Raw genomic sequence first — 27,457 nt, 5'->3', positions numbered from 1 at the left:
AGTTATTACCAGTATTACTAGTAACAGCTTGGAAGCTAATCACGCATGCGCAGTCGTTGCTTTGACGAAGCCCGAGATGATAATTACATTTCTATGGGCAGGCAGAGCGCGAACACACGCTGCACAGCCCCAGCTATGTGTGTGTGACTGTTAACTAACATGAGGCGTCCACTACAGAGATAGATTAACAATCGGAAGCTCTCTTCTGTACGTCGTGTTTCTTTGCTGGAGAGCCCTCCCTTCTCCGCCTGGCGTTTGTTCCAGCTCAAAGCCTGCCGTGGGGCTGTTGTCACACAGGCCGCGAATCGGGTCCTGTTGCTGGGAGGAGACCATTCAGACTCGCCTCCCTGCTAGCATTATTAGCTGGCTATGATGCGTCGCTGCTGCTGGTGTATTTTCCACACGGCAGGCCACTGTAAAGTGAGGCAGCTCCTTGGTTAATTCTTTACCCCGACGGAACTGAAGGGTGACTTGGGAATACACCATACTTTTGAAGGTAATGTGTTCCTAGCTTGCTAACGTCATCCATGGGGCCGTTGAATGCAGCGCTGCTGCTGTTGTAACGTTACACACTAGCAAGCTAACGGTTAGCCGGGGCTGCTTTGCATTTGCATGAATGGCCGTTTACCTAACCTAATGTTAAGCAAAATAGTGGCTCGTAACCTCAGCATGCTTCCCCGTTAACAAGGTTGTGATAATACCAGCATACTGACGTTATCCTGATAGCTAATCATGTTAATTAGCCATTACCTAGCTTGTTCAACAAGCCAGCAATGGGCCGTTAAGGGTGAGATGATGTTAAGGTGCTAAGGTAATGTAGAGTTAATGCTACAGGTAATTTGTAACAAAAACTTTTATGTTAATGTTAATGTTATGTTTAAGGTTTAGCTTTTTGCACAGTAAAAGTGTCATTCCTTTCGATCTGTGTGTGCAAGCAGATGTTTGTACTTGTTTTCCTCAAAATTGCCGTCCTGACAATTAATTTGAGATTTAATGTTTGGTAATTATACATATAATAAGAAATTCTGTTCAAAAGTTGCCTAAAATATTGTGAATATCTAAGCAGGACCTCAGCCAGAAACAGCATCTCCACCCAGTTGAAAGTGAAAGTAGGCAGAGATTGGAAACATTAGTCTGCTTGACTTGGTGAAAGTGGTCTCTGATAGTAGTAATCATCTTTAATTGCCCAGCACTTTTCCATAACAAAGTAACAACACCTAGCTAAATGAATCAAAGCGTTGGAAGAGAAGTGGCACACAAAGATTTAAAGGAAGTCACTGGGACAGAAAACTTCTTTAGTTGTGAGTTTAGACTAAGAAACTCCTACCAATTTTGTCACAGGATTTGAGATTGTTTGTCAGTGAGATTATGAGTAGATAGCTTCAGCAACTATCAATAAAAATCATCTGTTTTTTTACGGTCAAAATGTGCTCTCTGCAAGCAATGTTGGCCCAAGTATGTAATATGATAATATCTTCAGAGTAGAGATGTCCTCAGATATCTATTGCTTCTGAAGTCCTAATCTAGTGCAGTACCTAAAGTGCTACAGTGTCCACGATGACCAGTAAGTTTCATTCTTGTATTCAGTCAGCATGGGCTATTGGTAGTAGGTTCATTTAAGTAACAGATACTGCAAAAACACTGTCTCTACTCTGTCATTAAGCTTTCGACATAATGAATCTGATCATGCCTGCGAGAATGCTACTTTGGTACTTGTGTTTCACCCACCAGATGCAAGCCTAATCAACCACTTAAGGGAGGATTAACAGCTGCAGGCAAAGCAGCATTTTCCTTAATAATCAACAAACACCAAATGAGGGTTTTATTTGATTATTTATTGAAGAATCACTGATGGAGCACCCAGCCCCTCACACAAGCCATGCCAATGAGAATTGCATCTTGGCAGATTGTGGGCGACTGATATCCTGTTATTTAGCTGTGTACTTCACTCAGCAGTATGTTCAGTATTATTGTGACTGTAACATGTTTTTTTTCTTTTTTTTTTTAGAATGGATGTTGATTTGTGTGCTGGCGGGGACAGTACCAGGAGAAAAGTGGACTTGACTGGAGCTGCAGAAGGCACCATGGACGTCGTACCATTGGAGATGTATGACTCCGCCAGAGCGAAAATAGCTGCCAACTTGCGGTGGCTGTTCGCCAAAGCCTATGGCATTGGTGAGTACTTGCATCCATGCTACACAAATGTTAAGTTCGTATATCTAGATTTACAGTTGGCTGTATGTCTTGCCTAATAAAATCTATACATCTATGACAGTTTGCACATTTCAGAGCAAAGAGAGTTAAGTAGAGCCTGGGGTAATGCTATCTGCAGCATATTTTCCTCCATAGTTATTTCTGATGTTATTTGTTGCAACAATGGTTTACTCTTGTCTACATAATGACGGTCAGCAGAAAATGTAGAGCTTCAGCAGTGAAACACTGACAGAAAAGGGAAAGAGAGAGAAACATTTATGGATGTGTGCACTCGAGCCAACACTAATTCCCCCATGACACTTTTCAACAGAATCCTCCCTCACTGACTCACCAGATCCATCCATTCTTGTAAGGTGGCCAGTGAGATTGAACCCAAATCCGACTGAGTGACAGGCACTGAGGATTAGGCTATGTTTGTTAGTCTATACTAAGAGCATGGAAAATACTGATCTGCACTGCCAGTTACTCACTCCCTGTTCAGATAATATCAGCATTACTAACTAGGCCTTTAGGCCAGATTTTGCTGTCTTGTCTGTAGCTGCAACAACAGTCAAGATTTTAAATACATTTCCTGCCTGAGATGAGTTGTATGAATTTTGGGACAGTCGCTCACTGCTTTTCTTGTGTTGTGTAGTTGATTTGAGCCCTACTTCTTTGACTGGGCACATCTGGTGCATAGAGAAAGCTATTTACCAGAGTCTTGGATTAATTTGCTGTAGATGTGAAGTATGTGAATAATTGATGGCACGTCACTGTCAGTTGGAAGTTAATTAGGTACATGTAGCTAAAACTGACTAAAGAATAGGTTCACATTTCTTCATGTCTGTCGTTAAACTAAAGTCAGGCGCCTATATGAAAACAGGTTTTTCTTGCTCATTTTTCCTGTTCATAATGGCCATTGAAAGATCTCTTCCCAGTGTGTTGTAGATGACAATGATGGGGGACAAATACCACAGTCCTCACTATGTGCAAAAATGCATCAAGAATTTTATTAGGAAGGTTGTATTGGGATTCATTAGTGTGACAGCTTGATTTCACCAGGCCCTATCTGTGTCTCATTCTAGCTGCAAATGGTTCTGTTCTCTCCTCTGCACGGCTTCAGACCCAACCAGGAGTTTTTTCAGATGCAGAGTGTTTTACCTGTTTGATGTTGTTGACTTGCCGAGATTTTGTTGATTCTTGGTCATTTTTCCTCGAGGCTTCTGAAAGGCACTGCGTGTTTTGTGGAACTGAAGAATTGAGGCTTCAGATCAGAACAGCTTTGGTTAGCTCCAATGGACGGGTCGCAGTCACAAATCTATGTATGTAAATGTATAACTGAACTTCATGTTCATTTTGGTAGCTGTAGTTGGTGTTACTCCACCGCAATTGATATAAATGAGCTGGACAGAATATTAGAAACACCTCTCAGTTTAACATCCAGTGGCCTAATACTTCCAGTCAGGTATATATTGTAGTCCTAAGTGCTGGATCTTCTGGTGGCCATATCTCATGTTTTTCAAGCCAGTAAGTGTAATGAAAACTAGTGTCATTAGGAGCTCCAGTTGGGGGAAAAAACAAAAACAAATGCCATAGTGAAATAGTGAGTGTACTTGTTAAAACTCTAGCTGATAGAATCTCACCCTTCACATCTATAGGCAGTAAAGTCTTCTTGGCATGTTTTCAGATTTTAGACACTATGAATTATTATAGGCCCTGTACTCCAGTGTTTCTTTCTTGCATCCCTATGTATTAACCATAATAGAATAATCTGTCATGTGAGAGAATGTTAACCTATTTTTTTCTCTGACAGCCTTCATTCACATAATACATTTTTAACCCAGACATGGCAACAGAGAATATCCAGACTGTTTGGCACATGTATTTAATCATCAGGGTTAGATAATGTTACTGTCAGTAGTAACATCACCGTATGCCACCATTGCTTTACTACACGACTGCTATTTACCTTATGTCTCCTTATTGTAGCAGTTACTATAAACCTCAGCTATCTGATGCACACGTCTCTTCATTTACTGCTTTGCATGTCTGTTGCAGTGTAGTCAACAGACATGCAAGTCTCTGGTCAAATCAGCCATTATTATTTTTCTGAGGCATGTACAGGCTTCCTTTTGTATTCTGCGGTCATTACAAAGATTTCATAATGCCACTGAAGCATTCATTTTAAACAAATGACAGGAAACTGGGAGTAGCAATGGTACTGTAATCCAGTTTGTGAATAGAAATCTTTTGACCTTTTTGTTATTTTTCTTTTTTCATTCAATTGGTTCATTAGTCAAGCTCAAATTTTCTCAGAGTTCATGTCAAGGCTTGTAGGCCTTTGCTTGCTCAGTTCAGTTAGTCATCATAGGCTTTGGGTGATGATGGATGGTAACTCTGTACTGACAAATATGATGCACCACAGATGAACTTGGGTGGAAATGCTGTTCAGTTACAATAGAAGGCACACATTAGCCCCAAAGCATTGGTTGCTCAGAGGGAGGCAACTCTTAGGTTCATCTGCAGTCATCTTACTCCTAAGGGAACTGCATATACGAGGCTCTTTGAATTTTTGCCCTATGGCTCATATGATGTCTCCTGCGTTGCAAATGCTGCACAGTAGTTTGCTTGGCTCATGCAGTGGTGGACAGACACGAACAGTGGCGTGTAAACAGTCGAGGTTGACATTGCTGCGTTTCAAAAATGGGGCAGCCGTGTCATGACCTTATAGCATGTCAGGGATTCAGGTGCCTCTGGTGTGTTTCCTTATTAAGTATTTGATCATGCGTGTCTATGTTTCTAAACCTACTCCCCTCCCTATGCCCTCTGCATAGGCCACAGCTGCTTCCAGCCTGAGCGACAACCAGCCAGACACAACACTGGCGAGAGCGAGCACCTGTTATGGTTACAGGCCTTTTGCTTGTCCTTACCCGGCTCTCCCCTGCTCGTGCTGATTGTGGCGTGCTGCTGATCATGGCTGGCTGACTCTGCTGTGGCACATCCTGGGTCTGTCCCAGTGCTCCACCCCATCCCTGTTAGTAAATCTTTCGGCCTGGTTTCTAGTGGCAGGATGGTGGGGGGCAGCTGCCACACGACATCAGTGTCTGTGGAATGAAGTCAAACGTGAAGTCTCGCCTCAACCAGACCCCTTTGTTTTCATACACAATCATTCCCACTGTTCATTTGCCTTTATATACTGAGACACAGCTCTCAAGGAATGACCCACGCTGCTGGGTGTTGTGCATATTAGATTAATTCTGTTGTACAATGACATCCTTATTTGCACCATGTGTACGGTGGCATATCGGTGAGGCCTGTGTCATCGTAATTCATGTGGAATGCAGTAAACAGGATCAGTGTGATCTGAGCATCAGCAGCTACTGACATAAGGGCTGCATGTTTTGTCAGGTGACAATCACCATTTCAGTTTTAAAGTCTCCTAACCACTTCTTAATTACCTCATTCTTTTAATGGATTGTAATTGGCTGAATTAAAGCTGATCAAAATCTGACTGCGTTTTGTCCACCTTAGCCCGCAAGTGTTGCAGCGCTGCTCTCTTTTACCACAACTGGGCTCTGCAATGCACCATTCCAATACAAATGAAAATTGTTGCGTGTAATTGTGAAAACTTATTTGGGTGCGCCAATGAGATATTCCGAGCGCAGATGCTGAGTTTGGAAAAATGTGTAGATTCCCTAAGGTACACCTGTACCTGTAACACAAAGATTGTTGTACATAACATTCGGCTATGAGCTTCTCTGTTTTAGCCAGCACTCACAGTTGCCATCACTGGCTAAAATGACAAACACCGCCAGCGGTAGATCATATTAGCAATATTTGATTAATCTGAATACAGATGCAGATACAAAAACACATCCACTCTTGGATGAGAGAAGGGCTACACTTTTCTCAGGAGTAAGAACTAATTGTGTAAGACATCAGGAAATCTCCCCATTGATGTTAAATTTGTGATCTTCTCCATCCACAGTTTGGTGAAGTTTTAATGTACTAGAAAGAATTCTGTGTTCTTCTATCAGTAAAAGCGACAAGCTTACAATTGACAGTTGCTACACCACAGGGTAACAACCTACTAATGTGATGAAAGCCACAAAAACAACTGGGGAATCCCTTACGCATGACCACACTTGTATCTACAATGTGAGACTTACCACTGTATCGCTCTACCCAAAAAGCTATTGTAGGCACCTCAGAACTGCAGATACCACCATTTTTCCCCAGGAATTGTGACTAAAAGTCAGAATTGCTCATCCAGAGTTGGCAGGCTGAAACTGACTATCTGTGTTCTTTCTTTGCTAGCATTTCTTAGGTATTTTCCCAAAGCCTGGTCTGTTGCCTCCTAGCTGCAGTGCAACATTTGTGCTGAATGTATGATCACCTGCAAAAGCAGCTGCTGGAAGAAACTGCCTGCCCTGCCTGCCTTCTTGCCATCCTGCCATCCTGTTTTTGTTAGCAGGAGATTGTTGATGAGTGGCTCCCTTTATCCCATCAGTCAATGCGGACACTAAGAACTCATCACATACACACACATCTGGCTTAGGCTGTGTTACTGGAGCTCAGGCCGAGTTCAGAACAGATTTAACAGAACAGCGTTATTTTCTATCACCATGCTGTTTTGTGCAGTGCAGTATTTTGGACAGGTTTTGTGCATCATTTTAGACCTATTTTAAGACTCAATATGTGATTAAACTTGCAGTATGTATTTGGTTTGTGCATGCCTGGAGTCCAGCGCTTCAACCCATGCCCTTATATGGCTGTGATTTCTGGTTTTAGAGTGACTTCACATCCAAAGCAACAGAATCTCATGTGTAGGTCACGGTTTTCTTTTTGTTTTTTGTGGATCCAGTATTGTTAAGTCAATGCTGGCAAAGGATATTGTGTCACCTGAGATGGCTGCTTTCACTATGGATTCAGCTTAGCAAGGATCTCTTTACCAATGTTACTCTTGAGGCAATAAGCTATGACTTACAAGTGGCCATGTTTGCTCCATGTAAACTAAGCCGACATAGAACAAATATTACAGAGAAAGCGTTGTGCTTTGTCACATTCCTGTAGCCTGTTGACACTGTAGAAGTTTGGTGGGGGAAACTGAAACAGATGAAGATGTTGACATCAGAGGTGCATACCAGGCACCATCATTTTACTATGTCATAATACAATACCTTACTATGTAGTTATCATATCAGCTTACCCAAGTGTCTTCAATCCAGGTCACAATTTGAAAGCTAAACCACATATACTTTATATAGATGTGCCACATGTTTCACCTGACCTCTTTCTCTATTGCAGACCATATTCCAGAGGACTTAAGGGACCCGTTCTACACAGACCAGTACGACCAGGAGCACATCAAACCACCTGTCATCCGCCTGCTGCTGTCCTGCGAGCTCTACTGTCGCGTATGCACCCTCATCCTGAAGACTGAGCAGGCAGCATCCCTTCAGTCCCATCTGTCCGTCATCCAGGCTTTGTCCAGGAAGGGCATATATGTTGTTGAAAGTGACGATACACCCGTCACCGATGAGGACCTGGCCAGTATGCCCATCAAAATGGTGAGTGGATTGAGCAGAATCTGTTGTCGCCCCCAAAAAAGGGTGATTATCCTGTGTTGTAAATTTTCCATCTCAGTGTACAGTTATTTACCATTTTCAAATTTTAGCTGCTACTCTTCGTGAAATTTAAAGTTTGTAATGATGTGTAAGGATATATTCAGCACTAGGCAAGCCATGGTGTTACACTAACTTTTACAAAATGTTGCACAGAATGCCTGTCAGAGAAAAGAAAAGGCCAGAGGCTTTAACAACATAGCACATTACCTGTGACAGCCACAGCTCTTCCTGCTTCTGATGTATTATCTTACAACAGTAAAATCAGTGGAAGAGGCTATTGCCTTTATCCATATCTAGCAGTTTAATCAATCTGAGCCACATGCATTTGAGACACGGGGAAGCTTCTATCTACTGTGAAGAGTAACCTTAAAAAATTGTGAATTGGCATGAAAGTTATTTGCAATAGTTTCCCATCATACACTGTGTGTGCTTGATTTTGAGAAATGATTTCCTTTGTGATTTGGTGGATGACTCACCAGAGGATATGGCTGAACTGTTATCATTTCCTAAATTCAAATCAAGAGGTAGAATTTCACTGTTACTCACGCAGGTCAAGTGAGCACTTTCATGCAAGATAAGGCTGTGATTCGAGTTTGTGGTGTGTTTGTTATTGTGCCATGGCAATGGTGTTTCCAGTCTGTCCTGGGAGGTTTTTGGCCGGATTTGTTTTCTCTCTTAAAACACGTCTACATAGTTTTTCCACATCTGTTCTTTCTCTAGTCATGAGCCAAATATTTTAAGCCTTTGTCATTTTGGGCAATTTTTTATAGTGAATGTGTTGTTTGAAGTGAATACTTCCAAACTATGCTATAAGACCACATCTCATCACCCACACGTCAGTGTTTGATGTTTATAATGGCTGATTTGTCAGATCAATGAACTAGCATACTTGTGGCATTTATGCTTAAACTACAAACTACAAATGAGAAAAATCAAACACTTAAGTCTCTCAAGATATGTACCTTACATTTATTATCATACAATGTAAAGAGCGTCAAAATAGTATGTGTTGTTTTAATATGGGATTTTGCATCGTAAAATATTTGCCACGTTAATAAGTGAATTAGTCTGTATTGGTACCATTACCTTGTGTTAAAAATGACCACCTTTTAATCAGAGGACATTGCTTTAAACGCTGTGCCTGCAAACATCTTCTCTGCTGCAGTTCACCAGTGGAATTAACTGATACTTTATTACTGTGCCATAGATATCACCTTCTTATCTCGTTCATGAAACAAATGTGTACAAATCCTAATAAAAAGCTGCAGGCTAGTCTTCTCGGAACAGTTTAATCGGTTACATCAGTGTTAAGAGGGTTACTCTAGCACTAATACTTCATAGAATGGATTTTATTGTCTGTGATAGTTTTCTCACCTACATATTTGCAAATCTGTTAAGAGCATTTGCTGAATACTGGCACTTAAAAGTATTCCTGCTTTGTCCTTGAATGCCCAGCTTAAATGCCTTTTAAACAAGCCAGCTTCCGTGCAGTTATTTGTTATTTTCTGTTTCTGTAGAAAATAAATTATTTTTAACATTTCTGTCGATTTATGCAGGAAGCTGGATGCTTGGCTCTACTGACCCTTTGTGAAGTCATCATATGAGTGTAATATAATATTTTCACAGATCAGCTCTTAAACAGGTTAAATGTCCCCTGTGTGTAACCCACATCCTCTTGGTCACCACCTGAATCAACAGTTCCACGTCACAGCGCAGTGAATGAAGTGCAGCACAGCCCCTGTTCCTCTGTTGCAATGAGATCCTATGTCTCACGACTTCACCGACAGCACTTCACACAGGATAAAGTGAAACACCAGCCAGCTCACTTACTCTCAGCTATCTTCCTACCCTTTTGTTGCCATGGAAACCAGCAATGATGTTGAGCCTCTTCTCTGCAGGCCGGCGATTCAGGGATGTGTGTCTGCTTTTACGGTTAGCAGCCTGACGGAGAATGTAAGCAGCAGCCAGACACAAAGCCCTGGTGAGGAGAGGGAAAATCCTGAGCAAGACAGTGCTTATTGCTGATAGACTGTTGGAAACCCCCTCCCAGTTTGCTGACTTGACAAGGCGTTTCCATAGCAACTAACATTTTTCTGTGCGTGAGCATTTGTGTGATCCTCTACCTGCAGACAGTTCCTATGCAGCCTGTCTGATTCTTGTAGGGGCAACACCTGGGGCTTGTAAGAAGCTAGCCATCCTCTTGAGTCCACTTAAACTTTTGTCTGTGTGTGCACATGCATGCTGAATATCAGTGAGGAGCACACACACACATACACCCACCTCGGGGCAACAGTAGCCTCTGCTTCCCGTGGGGCTCCATGGTGTGCCGATGAAGAGCAGAGTGAGTGTTTGAGGAGAACAAAAGATTGAAGAGCGTGTCATGCTGTGATATTTGCCCCTTTGTTTATTTCTTTAACACTATTTCTTGACACTTAAATGGTCAGTGCAGTGCACCTTTTTTTGAGTCATTCAGTATTTTTAATCGCTGCATTATCATTTTGCACATATACGTCAAGACTTCTTTACTCATATAATACTGCATATTGAAATATAAAATTGTACCTATTTTACACATTTGTGTAAGACAACTAGAACCTGACACATTTTAGTGGATTTTGTCATTCGATATCAATATTTCTGAGCAGGATGTTTTATAGTTGATAATTACAATTGCTCAGTTTCTTTAAATATATCCCTGGCATATCTGTGCTGCAATTTTTAGTTATTACCTGGGATGTAGCAATAATGGTGTAACTGTGGTAAACTAGTACTACAAATCACTAAGGCTGTCAAAAAAAATCTGTTATTTATTTATTTCTTTTGTTTTATATAAATCACTGTACTGTTGCATTCATGTTTGAGCAGTCGGGTAGGAGAATAATTTGGGTTTGAGAAGTCTTGGATCTTTCCTTATTCTTTTTGTTATGACAGCATTGTACTAACTAGAGTCATTGCTTAGAACTGGGGGCATGCTGACATGACACAAAAAGATAATTAGTCAGACAATTATTTAGGTTTTAACCAAACCCCTTGGTGAATGACATTTCTTTGCAGAGAAAGCAATAGTGAAGGATAAAGTTATTGTTTAGGCTGTTAAACTTTCGGCTTGCTACGACTTCTTTGATTGTCCAAATGATAGAGTTTCGTACTCTTCTTTAAAAGCAATGTCGTTGCTGTGAATGTTCCCACATCACAGAAGTTAATTTTATGAGAACAGTATATCATAGCTGATAGAAAGAGACTTCAGACTTTAAAAGGAACAAGAGGCTATTTGAAGTAGCTGTAGTACTTAAATTGCCTTTTTGAAATCACTAAACAGCAGCTAGTGAGTGAATCTAATGAGCAGGCAGAACTTAAGCAGCCGTTAGCTTCCTTTATGCAGTGTTCATCATTTCTTCATATTCTGTTATGGTCTGTGTCTGTGTGGTGAAAGCTCTGAATAGCTCTCAATCATTATGTTAACGAGCCTAATCTCTGTGCACTTCCATCACCAATTGGATTAGGCTGGCAGCACGTTACATCGAGCACTGACTGAAACAGTCCATATTTGTTCTGTGATGGATTCAGGTGCTGTATATTGGCTGTGTTGTTGTGCACAAGGAATAAGTAACAGACGCTTGCAATGAAATTAGGTTTATGAAAAGGGGTTGACTACCAAATTTGGGTTTTGCCAGCTGTGGTTTTGCTATCAGATTTATTAGTGTTTGGCTGCTGTTAATTCTCATCCTGGCTGTCAAGAAACCATATTTTAACTGATAGGTATCAGGTGTTGGGGATACCCCTGCTGGGCCTCTTGATTGCCTTAGGATATAGAGAGTGGGTTTGAGGGTGGACACCCATTGTGCTAAAAGAGAGGTTTTACCTTTTGATTAAACCATGGTGGGTTATTTTAAGCCTTTAAAAAAAAAGTTAATCACACGCATTTACCCTCAACCAATATTAGCTATTATGTCTTAGAATCCACTGGTCACTGACTGGTTTTAAATGATGATACATTAGCTGTAAAAGTAATGACTGTGATGTGCTCTTAGCAACCTTGTTCTTACAAGGTAAAAAAATCTTTGAAGGATGTTCATAACAAACACTTAAATGAGAACCACAAATGACAGGAATTTCAGGGTGAATGCGTACATTAGATATATGCCACAATAATGAGCTCCATGACTTTTTTTTATGTTTGGTAAATCTGCATTTGATTGCAGTCTCATTTTATTTGCCTCCAGCTTTGATCTTAATTGCATTGGAAACTGGGGAAAAGAATCCAATGAAATTGAATTGTCCTGTTTCTCTTTCTCACTCACCCAGAGTGCTCACATGCCCATGATCGATGCCCTCATGATGGCCTACACAGTGGAGATGATCAGCATTGAGAAAGTGGTGGCTTCTGTCAAGCGCTTCTCCACCTTCAGTGCCTCCAAGGAGCTGCCCTTTGACCTGGAGGATGCAATGGTTTTCTGGATCAACAAGGTTTGAACACACAGACATAAGCAGTGAATGAAATGTTATGTTATGGTTCCATACATCTTGAGTCCAGCTGGTCATGATGATCCTAGGCTGTTGCATGTTGACATAGCGGCAAGAGCTATGACTCAGTGTGTGCATTAATCACATTGATGTGCCACACCATCTCTATCTGGGAAAAGGACAGTGGGCCTCATTCATGAACCGTTCTTATGAACAAATTTGTTCTTAAGTCCCACTTACAAAGATTTTACGAAGATTGTGGCATTCATGAATTTTTTCTTATCCAGGATTTATTCTTAGGAAAGAACAAATCCTACAAACACTCACGAGTACTTTTACGCACATTTTAGTGCGGACATGTTGGTATGGTTGTGTTTTCTTCTCTTGTGCAGTTCAATAAAATAAAAATGTTTTTCATTACAGTGATAATTCTGTCATATTTTATTTATTAATGTATTTATTCATTCATTCATTCATTCATTCATTCATTCATTCAATATTTTTGGTAATTTACAGAGAATTTTAAATTTTAAAATAAATTAAATTTGCCAATGATTTAACATTGATCAAGTAAATTGGAAAACATGCCATCAATTAGTAACCCCCCACCCTATTTATACGTGGCATTTCCCCATCCAAGGTCCGCAAAACAATGGCATATATATTGCGAACAATTCTGAGGCTTACGAATGCGTTGATGAATCTGACGTAGGGTAAGAAGATTCTTAAGAAGATATTGGTGAATGAGGCCCAACGTCAGATTCATCAACGCGTTCGTAAGCCTCAGAATTGTTCGCAGCTGTGTTCCTACATTGATGAATGCCACCTCCTCGTAAATTGAGAGTGCGTGCCAGGTGAGTCCAATTAACATAGGATTAGCATAGGTAACCGCCCATTAATGCCCATAAAAGGGCCCATAAAAGAAACTGCTGGGCCGTGTAGACACGGATGCCGTAGTACAGAGCAAACGGCAACAAAATCATTGGCACATTTAATTTATTTAAAAATTTAAAATTCTCTGTAAATTACCAAAAATATGAAATGAATGAATAAATATGACAGAATTATCACTGTAATATTGTATTTTATTGAACTGCAAAAGAGAAGATAACACAACCATGCCAACATGTCGGCACTGAAATGTGCATAAGAGTACTCCTGAGTGTTCGTAGGATTTGTTCTTACCTAAGAATAAATCCTGGATAAGAGAAAATTCATGAATACCACAATCTTCGTAAAATCTTCGTAAGTGGGACTTAAGAACGCATTTGTTCATAAGAACGGTTCATGAATGAGGCCCATTGTCTGTTTAAGATGGACTACAGTAACTCCCCAAGTGGGGAAATTTTCCTTTTAAATCATTTTGATGGATACACATTTATTGTTTAGCCTCTCAAATGTCAAAACAATGGTAAACATCTATCACAATTTTCCAGAGCTGAAGATTAAAGTTGCCTTAAAATCACTTTGTTTGTTGAACCTACAGTCCAAACCTCAAAAATGGTTGGTAATTTTGTTTGCATGCTTTTTGATAACTCGAGTCAATTTCTTAAATTTTAATTTAAAGAAAAAATCTGGGTACTGTAATTAGGGGTAGGCGATAAGAGAAACATGATTTCTCATGGAGAACCCTGAGGCTTCTGCAATTAATGTAGGTAACTGGGTTATTAATCAGCATGTATGCATGTGCAAACAAAAGACAACAGAGAAGGTAGCAGTAGAGTGAGTACATGAAAGGAGAGGTCATTACACTTAGCAATGTGCCTGTATATTTAGAATGAGTCCATATAAAGGCAGACTAAAATAATACAAATTACTAAACGAGCCTTGAAACTCCAATAACTTGGTTTCCACTGCTGAAGAGTTGAACTGTGTTTTGTCTGTCCGTCTCTCTGTCTGTCCTGTCAACAGTCTGTCAAAAGTGAGCCATTCTTTAATTTCTGCATAACGTGGCTTCTCAGTATAACTTGGTTTCTTGAGTGTATCTTAACATCTTGAATATGTCATATTTCTTCTGCAGGTGAACATGAAGATGAGGGAGATCACAGAAAGGGAGCACAAAGTCAAGCACCACCCCCTGGAGTCCCCCAGCCACCAAAAGGTAAGCCACACACAATGTCTTCCATTTGCTTCTTTTTTCAGGAGGAAAATCAAAAAACCTAAAATAGAGCCAGCAAGTTTCTGCCAGTGTCTCCATATTTCTTGCTTTTGGAGACTTTTAGAAGTACCTGCTTTCATGAAATAAAAACATTTTTTTATCCAGGTGGGTGCTCAACAATCAAAAACTTTAATTAGCAAAACTTGGTTCAGGCAGGACCCTTAGTTTAATAAGGAATGTTTCCCCTAATGGCATTTTAGAGTTGTTCTGACCCTGCTTTCTTTTTCTCTGTTTAAACCGGAAGCAGATCAAATCCTTTGTCTGTGACCTCTGACCTGTTGATCTTTCTGCTCCTGTTCCTCATCTGTCCCTCCTCCCTTCCCTCTTTTATCCCTGCAAACTGGATAGTCTCCCTCCAAATGGTATTGGAAGCTAGTCCCTGTAAGTTGGATGCCAGCCCCCATAACCCCATTTTCTTCGCCCTCTCCCCCTTGCACGCATAGTTCTGTGTTGATGTGCGCGCACACTCCACCATGGCTCATTCAAGCTCATTCTGTGCTGCTTGTAGCCAGTGTGTCAGCAAGGGGGAGAAAGCTGATAGTTATTTATTTCTTTTATTTTTTTCCCCTCATGGCAAATATGTCACACAGGTGTAAGGTTATTCTCACCTTTGTGAAGTGTTCCAAAGATTTTCGTTTAGCTATGCAATGTGTGCTACCTCATTTCAAGCTCAACTAGGCCATGTGGGTTTGAGGTGCCTGTATGTGTGTGTGAGCTATTTGCTTGCCCAGTGAGAATTAAGTGCAAATCCATGCCTACACCTCTCCTTTGCTTTGCAGTCCCATCCCTGGCCAACTCCTCTCACTGATCTGCTTTATCATTCTCTCTCTGGTCTCTCTCTTCTGCTCTCACACACTGTTTCCTCTGTGCCCATGGTCTCCTCTGACAGTATCTCTTGCTCTGTGTGTGTGTGTCAGCCTGATGTCATGCACCAGCTGGTCCACTGCATGCTGGAGCCAGATGAGCTCTCCGAAGCGGTACAGTTTTCCATAGTAGTCAAGAGAAGACTCCCTCATGTAGAGCTTATTTTGTAGTAGTTGTAGTTTGCCCTGTGACTTTTGACTGGAGCTGCTTGAGTACACTGGTATAATTTTGTTGAATGGACTCCCAACACTGCATTGTAGTAAATGTTGAAATGTTGTTTTTATCATTTTGTTATTTAGATGCATATTTAGCTGGTTGGTTGTGTTATGCTGCTTTTGAAATTGTGCATGGTCACCTATAGTTTCTCCAGATCTGTGTCAGGGTTTGGCGTCTTTGAACGGTTTGTATTTAAGTTGAAGTTTTGATCATGTTTCCTAACCCCCAGATTCTGCCAGGCATGTCTGCGTCATATTATGTTTTCTTGAACTAAAGTTCAACCAACATTGTATATTTGAGGCAGATACTGAGATGAATATTTATTTATTTGAGTTTTACATATATCAACGAATAGACCTGACATGATATCAACTTATCATATCTTATAGATATATGTGGAGATCTAGATAACTTATGCTGACCTCAATTTTTCCCGTTGTGTTTACATTTTTGAGCTGGATAGTCCAGCTCATTGGTTGTTAAATTTTGATTTATATATTCAGGATATTTTATTCTTTGTTTACAGTCAAATTCCAATGTTTGAATATTCTTAAACGATGTATTTGCCTTATTGTGCTCCGATAGTAACTTTTTTACGCACACTCATAAGAAGCGAATAATTTTCATACAAATACCTGAGACCTCCCATCTTTTTTTGTGAACCGGAACCATATTATCATTTCTGTTGCAGTCTTTCTTCCTTCTGCATCCTAAAATGCGAATATCTTGCATGACACTCTGTACTGGAAAGACTGCAAATTGATCTGCATTTCTAAATAACTTAGATAAATTTCCGTTATGCCCCTTCTACAAATTCCACAGAGAATGTCAGATTGATTTGTCATTACAAAGGGAGCGGTGTTCCCAGTGTCAGGTGAAACATTTGTAAATCGTGCAGAAGCGTTGAAAGTTAGAAGCAGCAGTGCCTGTCAGTACAGTCTGCCTTGGCACCCTGTGAGGTCTATATTTATGTTGCTCCAAATCATATGTAGGTCTGTAATCTACACAGCACGTGCCTATGTAACACTGTTAACTATTTGTTTTGTATTCTGTTGTGTAGTTGTAATTTGATCGATTAATTCCTCACCAGAGTATGTACCCAAAACTATTCATCTGGGTTGAGTGAGTTTCTGCACTAACCTCACACTCATTTCCCATAAGTGGGCCAGTGATTACCCCAGTTTCTCTCCTTCTCAGCTGGCTCACGTTGCCTAGTTTGACTGGACTCCACTGCTAGCTGCCTTACCACTGAGGCCTGAGGAAGTCCATCCACTCTGTGTTCATATCACTGCTCTAACACCTCCACCTCCATCTCCTCATAGTTAACTGTGTCATCAGGGTTCTCCCTAAATTGTACAACCATGGTGGCACAAGATTTTAGCATTCAGCATTATTTAATTTTTTTGGCAATTACACTAAACATGTTGTAGATCAGTTGAAGAGGAATTGTCTATAAATAAAACATAACTTTTCTTTGTACCTCCTGGGGAGAACCTTGAACGGATGCTTAAATTAATATGCTACCTAGATAATAACTGGAGCCGAAAACATCTGAGATCAATATGCCTTGACTAGTTCAGACGTGAATCTCACAAGAAAAGGGATCTGTACTTGTTTGAAACTAGTCATCGCATTTAGGATGTTTTATAACATGTCATTGGTTGGTAGTACTGTGGTGTTGGGTGTTGTTCCAGCCATGACATTTGTTCTTATGCAACCTCATCCTCTCCCCCTGGTGGTTAGGTACGGTATCGTCGGGAGCATGCTTCAGGACGACAACTGCCGTTCTTCCCACTTCTGGAAGACCTGATGAGGGATGTTTGTGACGGAGCTGCACTGCTCACCGTGGTCCACTGCTACTGCCCAGACCTCATGAAGCTGGAAGGTATGATGTGCATGCTGGCTCACACCCACATTCAGTAGCAGCATCTTACTAATTATGAGTTACCCTTAAATCATTTTTTCATATAGAGCATCAAGCTTTCTTTGCCAACACATTGAATTTAATATCCATGTGTGATACTATTTTTGGCACTTGCACATGGCTTACTGTACCAGTCCAGTCAGTGTGACATTTATAGCCATCAGGTCATTGAGTTGTGTCCCGATCTGACCGGCTCTCTGCCTGTCTGATCAGATATTTGCCTGAAGGAAGTACCCTCCATTGCTGATAGCCTGTACAACATCCAGTTACTCAGAGAGTTTGCCAACGAGTATCTGAATAAAAGCTTCTATCTGACAACGGAGGACATGCTCTACTCGCCGCTTGTGCTCAAGGTACAAACATAGACGCACATTTGGAATAAAATGTTCATTTAACCTTCAAAAAGAAACCTTTTTAACATGTTTTCTGTCTACATAGCACAATGTGATGGTGTTCATTGCTGAACTCTTCTGGTGGTTCGAGACCGTCAAGCCAGAGTTTGTTCAGCCAAGAGATCTCCAAGAGTTCAAAGATGGTGAGTGTTGATTACTGCATAAATAAAATCAAGATAACACATTGGTGAAAGACTGACGACTGAGCATCTTTCAGTGTCAAGCAATACGTAAAATAATTAACCACATTGGTTAGCATCCTGAACATCAATCAAACCAGAAACTCACCGTTTAATTTAAGCAATACACTTGATGGCAAACAATCGTTTGTGTGTATCTACTTCCGTACAAGTTCTTCAAAATGAATCAAATTACTCTAGTTACAGAGAAATAGCTCAAAGTGACCCATACTGTAGTTCTTACGTAATTCTTTCAGTAGGAATCTGATGTTTTTCCTTATTTTTATTCAACGCGTTATGTTTACGTCATTGGAAGTTGAGTTCAGAATGTCAGATTTTAAAGGCTTTAAAAACTATTAGTTTGCTGACAACTACAGCTAAATCCTGGTTAGTGTCCCAGGCTGAGCTTTTCTAATTACAGTCAGCATCAGTCACTTTGTGCATTAACACGATGGGTACCTTCTTCTTCCTCTCCACAGCTCGAGCCATAGCTCAGCCCAAGAGTGCCCGCCCATCAGTGCCTATCTCCAACGCCACCAAGCGCAGCTTTTTGGCCAGCCCTGGTGTGGCCGATAACCAGAGCAGCCCAGAAGTCTGTAACAGGTACTTCCTGCACCCCGAAGAGTCTGACCCCCTGTAAGTCTTTTCTTGCTTTCCTTCACATTCCACCTCATCATGATCCTGCCTCCTAACCAGTTACAGTAGCCGTACGCGGACCGGTAGATATTCAGTAGTGTCTCATGTGCCATCCACCTTTAGCCCTTTGTCTTGTCCCTCACCAGATTTAATGATGATTTGCACAAAGTCTCATTGTCGGTGTGCTTTGTTAGCACTTGTGTGGGGGACTGAACTTTAAGATTAGCTATCTTAAAGGGTGTAGAACTGTCAGTTGGGATTTATCTATGCCACTTGCTTGTCTGTTTAAGTATTAGGCTGTTACTGTGTCTGTGGTGAAAGCTTACTGAATGCATTTGTCTCGGGCCTAATTTATGCACTTGGTCTGCTTGATCTGTTCTGTTATTAGTGTTTAAATTTTGCTAACATTCTAGTTAAACAAATCAATTTCTTGGCTTATAGTAAAGGGGGTCCAACTTTCAGTCCCTCCCACCCACTCCTGCCCCTCCGACAGAGGCAACAAAAGCAGCAAGGAGAAGATGGTGCAGGTAAGGAAGATGTTCAACTTCTCATTATATGATGTTAACCATCACTTGTCAGTATACTTATTCATTGTGTGTGTGTTTCTGGTTAGGTCTCAGAAACCGCTCCAACTCTCTGACCCAGATGGACGGACAAACCCGAGGCTCTGTTGTTGCATGGCCCGACAAGAGGCAGAGGTACCTAATGTAGTTAAAAACCAGACATTTAATGATGTCACTGTTTGCTCTAGAATATTGTAATGGTCTTTTTCTGCTTTATGATGTTGTACAGACAAAACAATTCATTAAGAACAAAAAAGTGGATGTACATGTAACCAAACTGTAGCACTCTCTCTATAACTCTTGTTATTTTATGTAAAAGGTGATGTTGAACCTTCATATTTATATTTATACAATCCAGAAATGTGTGGCACTGCTTTTTCTATTCCTCTTTATGCTGGGTTGTCCTTGAACCGCAGCCAGCTGGGTTTGGATGTGCATTCTATCTCCCTTCTCTGCTTATGTTTAGAACTTATGAGGCTGATTCTGCTCAGATATGATATGCAGAGATGTTTTTACTTATTTTAATTTTTTTTTTTACTTCTGGCTTAGAAATAACATTAGAAGTTAAATCAAAGTGTGTTGGTGGAAGTATACAAAATCCATATTAATATTCCCATTCTCTCCCTCTGCAGACCTCTGTCCACACTGAGCCCCTACATGTTTCATTCAGCCACAGACAGCGATGCAGACATTGCTTCTGGTGACAGTGTGAGTCTGGCCCGCTCCATAAGCAAGGACAGCCTGGCGTCCAACGTCATCAATGTCACACCCAAACACCAGACTTCTGTCCAACAGCCATCACAGGCTGCGATACGGAGAGTCAACGGCCACGGCCTCCTGGGTAATGTTAACACTGAGAATGAGGAAGAGACTCTGTTGGAAGTTTCAAGGACTGATGGTTCCATCATCCCTAAGCGGGTTGACGGGATGCAAGCAACTGCCACAGTGGGTCCCAAACCTTCAGCTGAGTCCAAACCTGCACCGGATAGCTTTTACCTAGAACCACTGATGCCTGCCGTGCTCAAAACGGCTAAAGAGAAGTCTGTATGCATGAACAAGGAGGAGGAGAGTGGCGAAGGGCCTCGTTCTTCAGGAAGGGGCTCTCTACGCCGAGGAGATGGATCAACATCGGCTGTGCGTAGGAAAGCTCCCTGTGGCCTGAACCAAACATTTACCCCCCCAGGTGAAGAGGAGGACTTGCCAGAGGAACCTCCACAAAGTCAGGCAGGCTTCAGACCCATTGTTACCAGCAGTGTGGACCCCTCATCCAGAGAGCCAGCAGGGGGTTTCTACCTGCATTCAGATTCTGAAGAACCAAAGTCTGGCCAGGGCCTGGATGATGAGCTGGAGGACCTGGATGAAGAGGAAGAGGATCTGGATGAAGCCGTAACCACTAAGGACCCCAACTGGCCTAGGAAAACCTTTATAGAGGAGGATGAAGAAGAAGAATCAGCCAAACTCCAAGAGGACATGAATGTGAAAGAGCACGATGACAAAGATATGAACGGTGGCAGCGGTCGCTCCAGCCCCTGTCTCAGCGCTAACTCCCAGGCCAGCAGCATGGCCAGTAGCAGTGTGCGCATGACTTCTTTTGCTGAGCGCAAAGCCCAGCAGCAGCGCTTCGGCAGCAACCACGACCTACGCTCCAGTGCCTCCAGCTCCCAAAGGACCACTCCAGATGGATCAGAGAGCAGCGGGCCTCTAACTTCCTCCTGGAGGCTTAAAAGAGACCAGAGCCCCTCCTCACCACTGGGTGGATGCTCGCGTACAGGCGATGGTGCTACTGTACTGGCTTCTGAAATTGTTCAGCTCCGAATGCAGCTGGAGGAGAAGCGACGTGCCATCGAGCACCAGAAGAAAAAGATGGAGGTGCTGTCGGCGAGGCAAAGGCAGAAGCTGGGAAAGGCAGCCTTCCTGCACATTGTAAAGAAAGGTGGAGGCCGGAGTGACACGTTACCCAATCCACTTAAAGCTGACATCCCTAAAGACAAGCTTGCTGGGGATAAAGAACCATCAAGTAAAGATGATATGTGTGTGGATGCCCTGAGGGGGGACAAAGAGGTGGACGGAACCACCCCAACAGGTGCCTTAGAAGCAGACAAGAAAGGAAACGGTGGAAGCTTTTACCTAGAAGAAGAGTTGGACCTGAACGAGTGCAGCCGCTCCATTGAGCTGCTGAACGACGCCATCGGCAGCATCCAGCAGCAGATGATGCAGCTGTCACTGCAGCAGGAGATGTTGATGAAACAGAATGTACAGTCCCCCCCTGGGCAAACTCCAGCGCCTCTCCCCAGTGACAAAAACGGGGACCCTAAGGCAAGCTCAAGCTTTCACATTGTTGATCACCTCTCCGGCTCCAACACCGCCCCCACCAGGAAGCCTCCCAAGCTGAGCTCAGGCCGGAGCTCCAGATCTAAGCCATCAGAGCTAAAGATAGCCAAGGAGCAGAGCCGGCAGACCTCCAGGACCCTTACCCCCACCCAGAGTGGCTCAGAGACATTACCACACCCGAGGCAGTTAGCTGGGGGCAGGTCCCCCAGGACCGAGCAGCCCGGCAGTCCCAGAAACCCCATAGCAGGAGAGACAATCGACAGGCTGGGCGCTGGTCATATTCGGAGCGCCACCTACCGGCTTCACGATGAAGCAAACATGCGCCTCCCGACCCGAGTGGACCTGACAGCGGTGGTTGCCCCAGAAGTGTCCTTTGATGAGTGCCTGTCCAGCACCATGAGGGAGTCTGAGCTTAATTCTTCAGATGGTTCAGGAAAAGAGAACATCCCATCAGAGGAGGGGCAGCGCAGCAAAGCCAACCTGATTGAGGTCGATCTGTCCGACCTGAAAGCTCTTGAGGCAGAGGAGGCTGCGGAGGACACGACAACAGAAGGAGGTGATGGAGAGCAGAAGTCAGTCTTGGGCTTCTTCTTCAAGGTAATGCCTTTGCATGACAGTAGAATAATTTACTCTATGTATTTATTTTTTATTACAGTGATAATAATTGTATAACTGGCAGTGGCGAACATCTAAGAACATGATCTAATCCACATTTGAAATATCGTAATTTATGATGATTTCACAGAATCAAACTATTTATAAATAATGTCAGCAAAAAGGTGAAAGATTGATTAAATTAATATTTAGTTGATGTTCTAATATCTTTCTTTCTGGTTCTAGGATGAGCAGAAGGCTGAGGATGAGCTCGCTAAGAAGAGAGCAGCGTTCTTACTGAAGCAGCAGAAGAAAGCGGAGGAGGCCCGTCTGCGTAAACAACAGCTAGAAGCAGAATCTGAGCTCAAACGAGATGAAGCCAGGTAACTTATCTTACCACTTCCAGTACTTGAAACGTTAATCTTCCCAGAAAAAAGAGAGCTCAAATTCACGCATTTTATTTCTTTCAGACGGAAGGCTGAGGAGGATCGCCTGCGCAAAGAAGAGGAGAAGACGCGGCGAGAGCTGATAAAGCAGGAGTATCTACGCAGGAAGCAGCAGGAGATGTTCGAGGAGCAAGGCCTCGTCAAGCCCAAAACGCCAAAACCGAAGCAGAAACACAGACCCAAGTCTGTCTTTAGAGAGGAATCATCCAGCGATAATTTCTCCAAGGGCTCCTCTACACGTAAGATGGTTACATCACTAGGTTGACATTTAGCTTTTTATTTGCATGTCTAAGCCTGGTGCGCCTCATTTGCTTTTTCCATCTGAGCTGTGGGGCACACTGACTTACTGCCAGTTATTTTTTTTATTTTACTACCATGATTACATGCCTCACTAACAAGACGGCTTCTTGGGATAAGTTATAGATTAGATAATGACCAGGTGATTTATGCTGAAAGTGGGCTGTCCTGCCTGAGACAGACTGCCAAATGCGAACATGATACAAATTATAAGAAATAAAAAAAAAAATCATATGAAAATTCTTCAGTGTTTGCTTCAACCAAACAATATCATCTCATTAGATTTTTAAAACAATAATTATTTAATGTCCTTTACTTAAAGACACAATAAAAAACTTCTGTTTGACATCTTTTTATGTTTATGTCATGTGGATAAAGTCTTAACTATGCATTTGTCATGTGTTTCTTGTCATTTTTTACAAAATAATTTAAAGGGTCCTCTCTGTTTCACATAGCTGACAACCTGAGCAACGCCCAATCAGGTTCCAATCTGTCCCTGGCCTCCGCTGCGACCAACGAGGCCGACAGCGTCAACTCTGGAGGGGCTGGCTCCCAGCGGTAAATTACTTATGAGTAGTTTTAGTTTCATTTTTTTTAATCTTCAGTATTAGTGGTCATTTCTATTTACACAAACATGTTATCCTCATTGTGTTATGTCTTCCAGCTGTGACTCTGTGGAGTCGTTCCCTGGCAGCCGTAACAGTCGGACTGCAGAGAGAGACTGGGACAACGGCTCCACGGCATCTTCCATCACCTCCATGGCTGAATATACTGGTGAGTGCACACGTGTCGTTATGATTGTCTCAATGTCACTGTCCTCTCATTATTTGATCTATTATTCTTGTGATCTCACAGTGTCCTCTGCCTTTTCTCCTTTTAGGTCCCAAACTGTTCAAGGAGCCCAGCGCCAAGTCCAATAAGCCAATCATCCACAATGCAATCTCCCACTGCTGCTTGGCTGGCAAAGTCAACGAGCCGCAAAAGAACCAGATCCTAGAGGTCAGTTTGTTACCAAACACGCACCAACTTTATATCGGCTTTATGGAATTCACACAGTAGTTTAATTTACCTGTTTATATAAAGTCACTGTTGTCAAAAATCTGAGTGAATTAGCCCTGTAAGAAATATTGTCTGACTTTTTTAAATTGGCCTCTGTTAGTATTGTTTGACATCATACTCATTAAACTAATCGGTTTTTAACATAGAATTCTCATTCATCACTTCCATCATGGCAGATGGCTTTCTCTGGTTCCTTTTTGTTGGCGTGGGAACAAAAAACATGTAACATGAGCGTAACCAGGTTTACTGGCGGGCGTACACATCACTGACAGACGGTGTTAAAGCCTGTAGTCAACAACATCAAGACCTTAAACAAATTAAGATTTTTCGAATGTAATTTTATTGAAAGAAAGTCTGTTTTTTAATGTTAAAAACTGTAATCCCTCTCATGTTGTACACTTGGATTTTAACCAGCAGCCTGGCAATGAAGACCCTACTACTGTTATGTATCTCAACATTATACCAACGCCATTTTAATATCATTTTTCCGTTTTTCTGTTTAACCTCATATTCCACTAGGAGTTGGAGAAATGCGAGTCCAACCACCTGATGATCCTGTTTCGTGACGGTGGCTGCCAGTTCCGGGCGCTCTACTCGTACTTTCCCGACACCGAAGAGATCCAAAAGCTGACGGGCACTGGACCCAAGAGCATCAGCAAGAAGATGATTGACAAGCTGTACAAGTACAGCTCGGACCGGAAGCAGTTCACCGTCATCCCCGCCAAGACTGTGTCTGTCAGCGTGGACGCCCTGACCATCCACAATCACCTGTGGCAGGCCAAGAGAGGTACGGTGCCAAAGAAAAGCGGGAAATAGCAGGCCGGATTTTAAGAAAAAACCCCCTCTGTCATCCAAACCATCTTATCCCCATCTTGCTTGTTTCCTGAATAGACTGCATTGACGCCCACAGCCAAGCTCGCCTCTGTGCTCGGTCTGGAAACCTGCTAGGGAGAGGCCCTAATTATGGTCATGTGGTCACCTGAAGGCAGAGACTAGGGAAACGTTATGTGTGTGTGTGTGTGTGCGTGCGTGTATGTGTGTGCGTGTGTCACAGATGGTCAGAGGGACTGGTGTTTGCAACAGAAAGATGGAATGCCGGCTGAATTAGCTTCTCCTTCCTGTGCTCTCAGTGCGATCTGTTCAGGTTTGTTCTGGTCGGGCTCTGTTTTTCTACGACGACCATGACTCAAGCATGTGGCTCTCTTTTTGTGTTTTTCTCCGTCTCTCTCATACGTGGTGGATGTATTTATTTATTAGTTCAGCACTGTCATGGTCGAGAGCTCAGCTGCAGCACTAAAGTCCTTCCTCCTCTCCGTAAAAACGCCTCTCCTTTGGACGTATTTCGGAGAAATGGAGGGGGGACATTGGGAGTTTTTCTGTCGCTCTTTTCAGAAACTCCAAAGCACGGGACCTTTGTCCAACCCTTTAGGACTCCTGGACGGCTCTGCTGTCCCAACGAAAACAATCTTCTTCCTGTGTGGACTGTCGAATCTGTTGAACCAGGCTGGCATTGCCGATTTTGCCTCACCAGGGATCTCCAAAAAACCTGCTGCTCTGAACTGTCTTCTTCTTTTTGTCACGGGGGAGCTCCTCGGGTCTCCCCTCAGACATCCGTTGGCCTTTCACGCATCGTGGTACTATCGTCTATTTATTCAACTGCTTTTTAAACTAGACGCTGATCGTGTAGCACTGGATATGTGTATAGCAAAAAAAAAAAAAAAAAAGGGAAAAAAAAGGAACGCTAATGATGGTCATTTTAAATACTTTTATTAATCCAAACATCCTCTTTCTTGAGGGTGTCAAAAGAAGGTGGATGATTTGTTACACAAATGATGCTTTTTTTTTTTTCCTTTCTTTTTTGTTTAGTTTTTATTTTATTATTATTAAAGCAATGTGGTTTAGAGTTTGAGCTGATGTTATGTGTTTTCATCATAACGAGAATTCTCTGATGTTTAGAGCTTAGTTGTGTTTTTCTCCACTGGGCACTCTTGAATTGTCCTGTATAAAGGTGCACTCATGAACACTTGTCGACGGCTTCTTTCATGCAATGTAACCCCCCTCCCCCCCCTCTTCTCCTCCCCCTCCCTGAGTGTGTTTGTCGGCCTGTCCCATCTTTAACCACGAGAGCAGCGCACACACTCTTGTTGTGAAGGGTGCCTCGGTGCTGTTCTGTAACCGGTTCGAATGACAGTATTTGATATATTCACAAAGGGGTTTCTGTGTGCGGGCGGGCGGGCGGGCGGGGGACTGTGGTTCAGTTATGTACCAACATTAAAGAACATTCCTCCAAGGTGTTGACAAACACTGCCACATCGTCTCTCTTTCTCTCTGTCTTTTTTCCACGAATCATCAAAAGTGCTTTTTTAGAAACCATTTGTTGGCCTCGAGAACAACCAGAAGTGTTGCACGAGCACTTTATTCTCTGTTTGTTGGGGAATTTTACCTTTTTTTAAATGGGCATAAATACTAAAAAAAAAAAAAAACAGTAACATTGCTGTTGTGTGCTCCGTAAATTGTGGAAACTAAACCAAACACTAAGAGTTAGTACTGACATGTAAAGTTGAAGGGCCTCCGCTGATGTGATACTACTGCTGTCTCCAAAAACAACAGAATACTTGATCTCTCATGTGCTGCATTTTGATTTGTTTTTGGGGCGTTTTGAGGCGGAGGGGGGAGGTGGCAGATTTTTATTTGTATGCGAGTGTATTTTTATGTTCACTAAAAGATTGTACTGGCATTTGGTCACCATTTTTGTTACACTAGGTCATCCTTGTTGGTTTTATCTTTGATCCCATGCCATCTATTTATTTTAAAAATGGAAGCACTGAAACGGAATAAATTTTCAAGTGAATAAAAGTCACATTTTTTCATTTTATCCTTTTCTCATGGCTTGATTTGTCCATTTGTGAGACTCACTGTTTATTTTCTGTTGTTAGTTTGAGACACCACACTGATTTTAATCACTACACAGAAGCTCACCAACGTCACATGTTTGTTTTTTCACGTTTTTGGTTTTGTTTTTTTCCAAAGAGGCAATGCTGCATCTTTTCACTGGACTCACCATTTTTCTTCCCACAAGTGAGCTAAAACTAATGGGGCTGCATGTAATGATTATTTCTCCCCACTATTTTCCAGAGACCTAAGTCACATCTTTGAATTGATTCTTTGGTACAACAGTCCCAAACCCAAAGACTCTAAATTGAATTTCATAAATGACAAAGAAAAACAGCAAATCCTGACTTTTTAAAAAGCTGGAACCAGCAAATGTTTGAGATCTTTGCTTGAAAATGATTCAGAGTAATTTCCCTTTTGCTCGATTAATTGTTGCAGCTCTGATACGTCAGGATTGTGTGAATCTCCTCAAAGCAAAGAGTTAAAAACGTGTCGTCCAACATGACGGTGGCATTTTCTAATTTAAGCAGTCAAAACATCTCCAGGCCTCCCCTGGTGTCTAACAGTCTCACACTCCACCACCCAACTGGAACAGCGGCTCCGGTGCCTCAATGCCCATGCT

General features: G+C 42.1%; 1 protein-coding gene across 6 annotated transcripts; it reads left to right on the top strand.

The window, feature by feature from the left end:
- The first annotated feature begins 54 nt into the window (after window positions 1-54).
- Window positions 55-26,818, top strand: camsap1b (calmodulin regulated spectrin-associated protein 1b). 6 transcript variants are annotated; one of them, XM_030416955.1, is made up of 19 exons: window positions 55-496; window positions 2,009-2,175; window positions 7,501-7,763; window positions 12,126-12,287; window positions 14,305-14,385; window positions 14,791-14,823; window positions 17,266-17,407; window positions 17,660-17,799; window positions 17,885-17,981; window positions 18,497-18,620; window positions 19,095-19,180; window positions 19,267-19,351; window positions 19,849-22,144; window positions 22,388-22,524; window positions 22,612-22,826; window positions 23,340-23,442; window positions 23,549-23,658; window positions 23,765-23,883; window positions 24,463-26,818. In XM_030416955.1, exons 2-19 carry the CDS (start codon window positions 2,010-2,012, stop codon window positions 24,757-24,759), a joined length of 4,656 nt encoding a protein of 1,551 aa, XP_030272815.1. In that variant the 5' UTR covers window positions 55-496; window position 2,009; the 3' UTR covers window positions 24,760-26,818. The 6 variants fall into 6 exon arrangements, with proteins under 6 accessions (XP_030272815.1, XP_030272814.1, XP_030272811.1 ...); XM_030416954.1 differs by having other exon boundaries at window positions 23,319-23,442; XM_030416951.1 differs by having other exon boundaries at window positions 18,497-18,653.
- The last annotated feature ends 639 nt before the right edge of the window (window positions 26,819-27,457 follow it).

The sequence above is a fragment of the Sparus aurata genome, chromosome 5 (assembly GCF_900880675.1).
Source record: "Sparus aurata chromosome 5, fSpaAur1.1, whole genome shotgun sequence".
In the NCBI taxonomy this organism is placed as follows: domain Eukaryota; kingdom Metazoa; phylum Chordata; class Actinopteri; order Spariformes; family Sparidae; genus Sparus; species Sparus aurata.
This window is presented reverse-complemented; position numbering and strand designations above follow the sequence as displayed.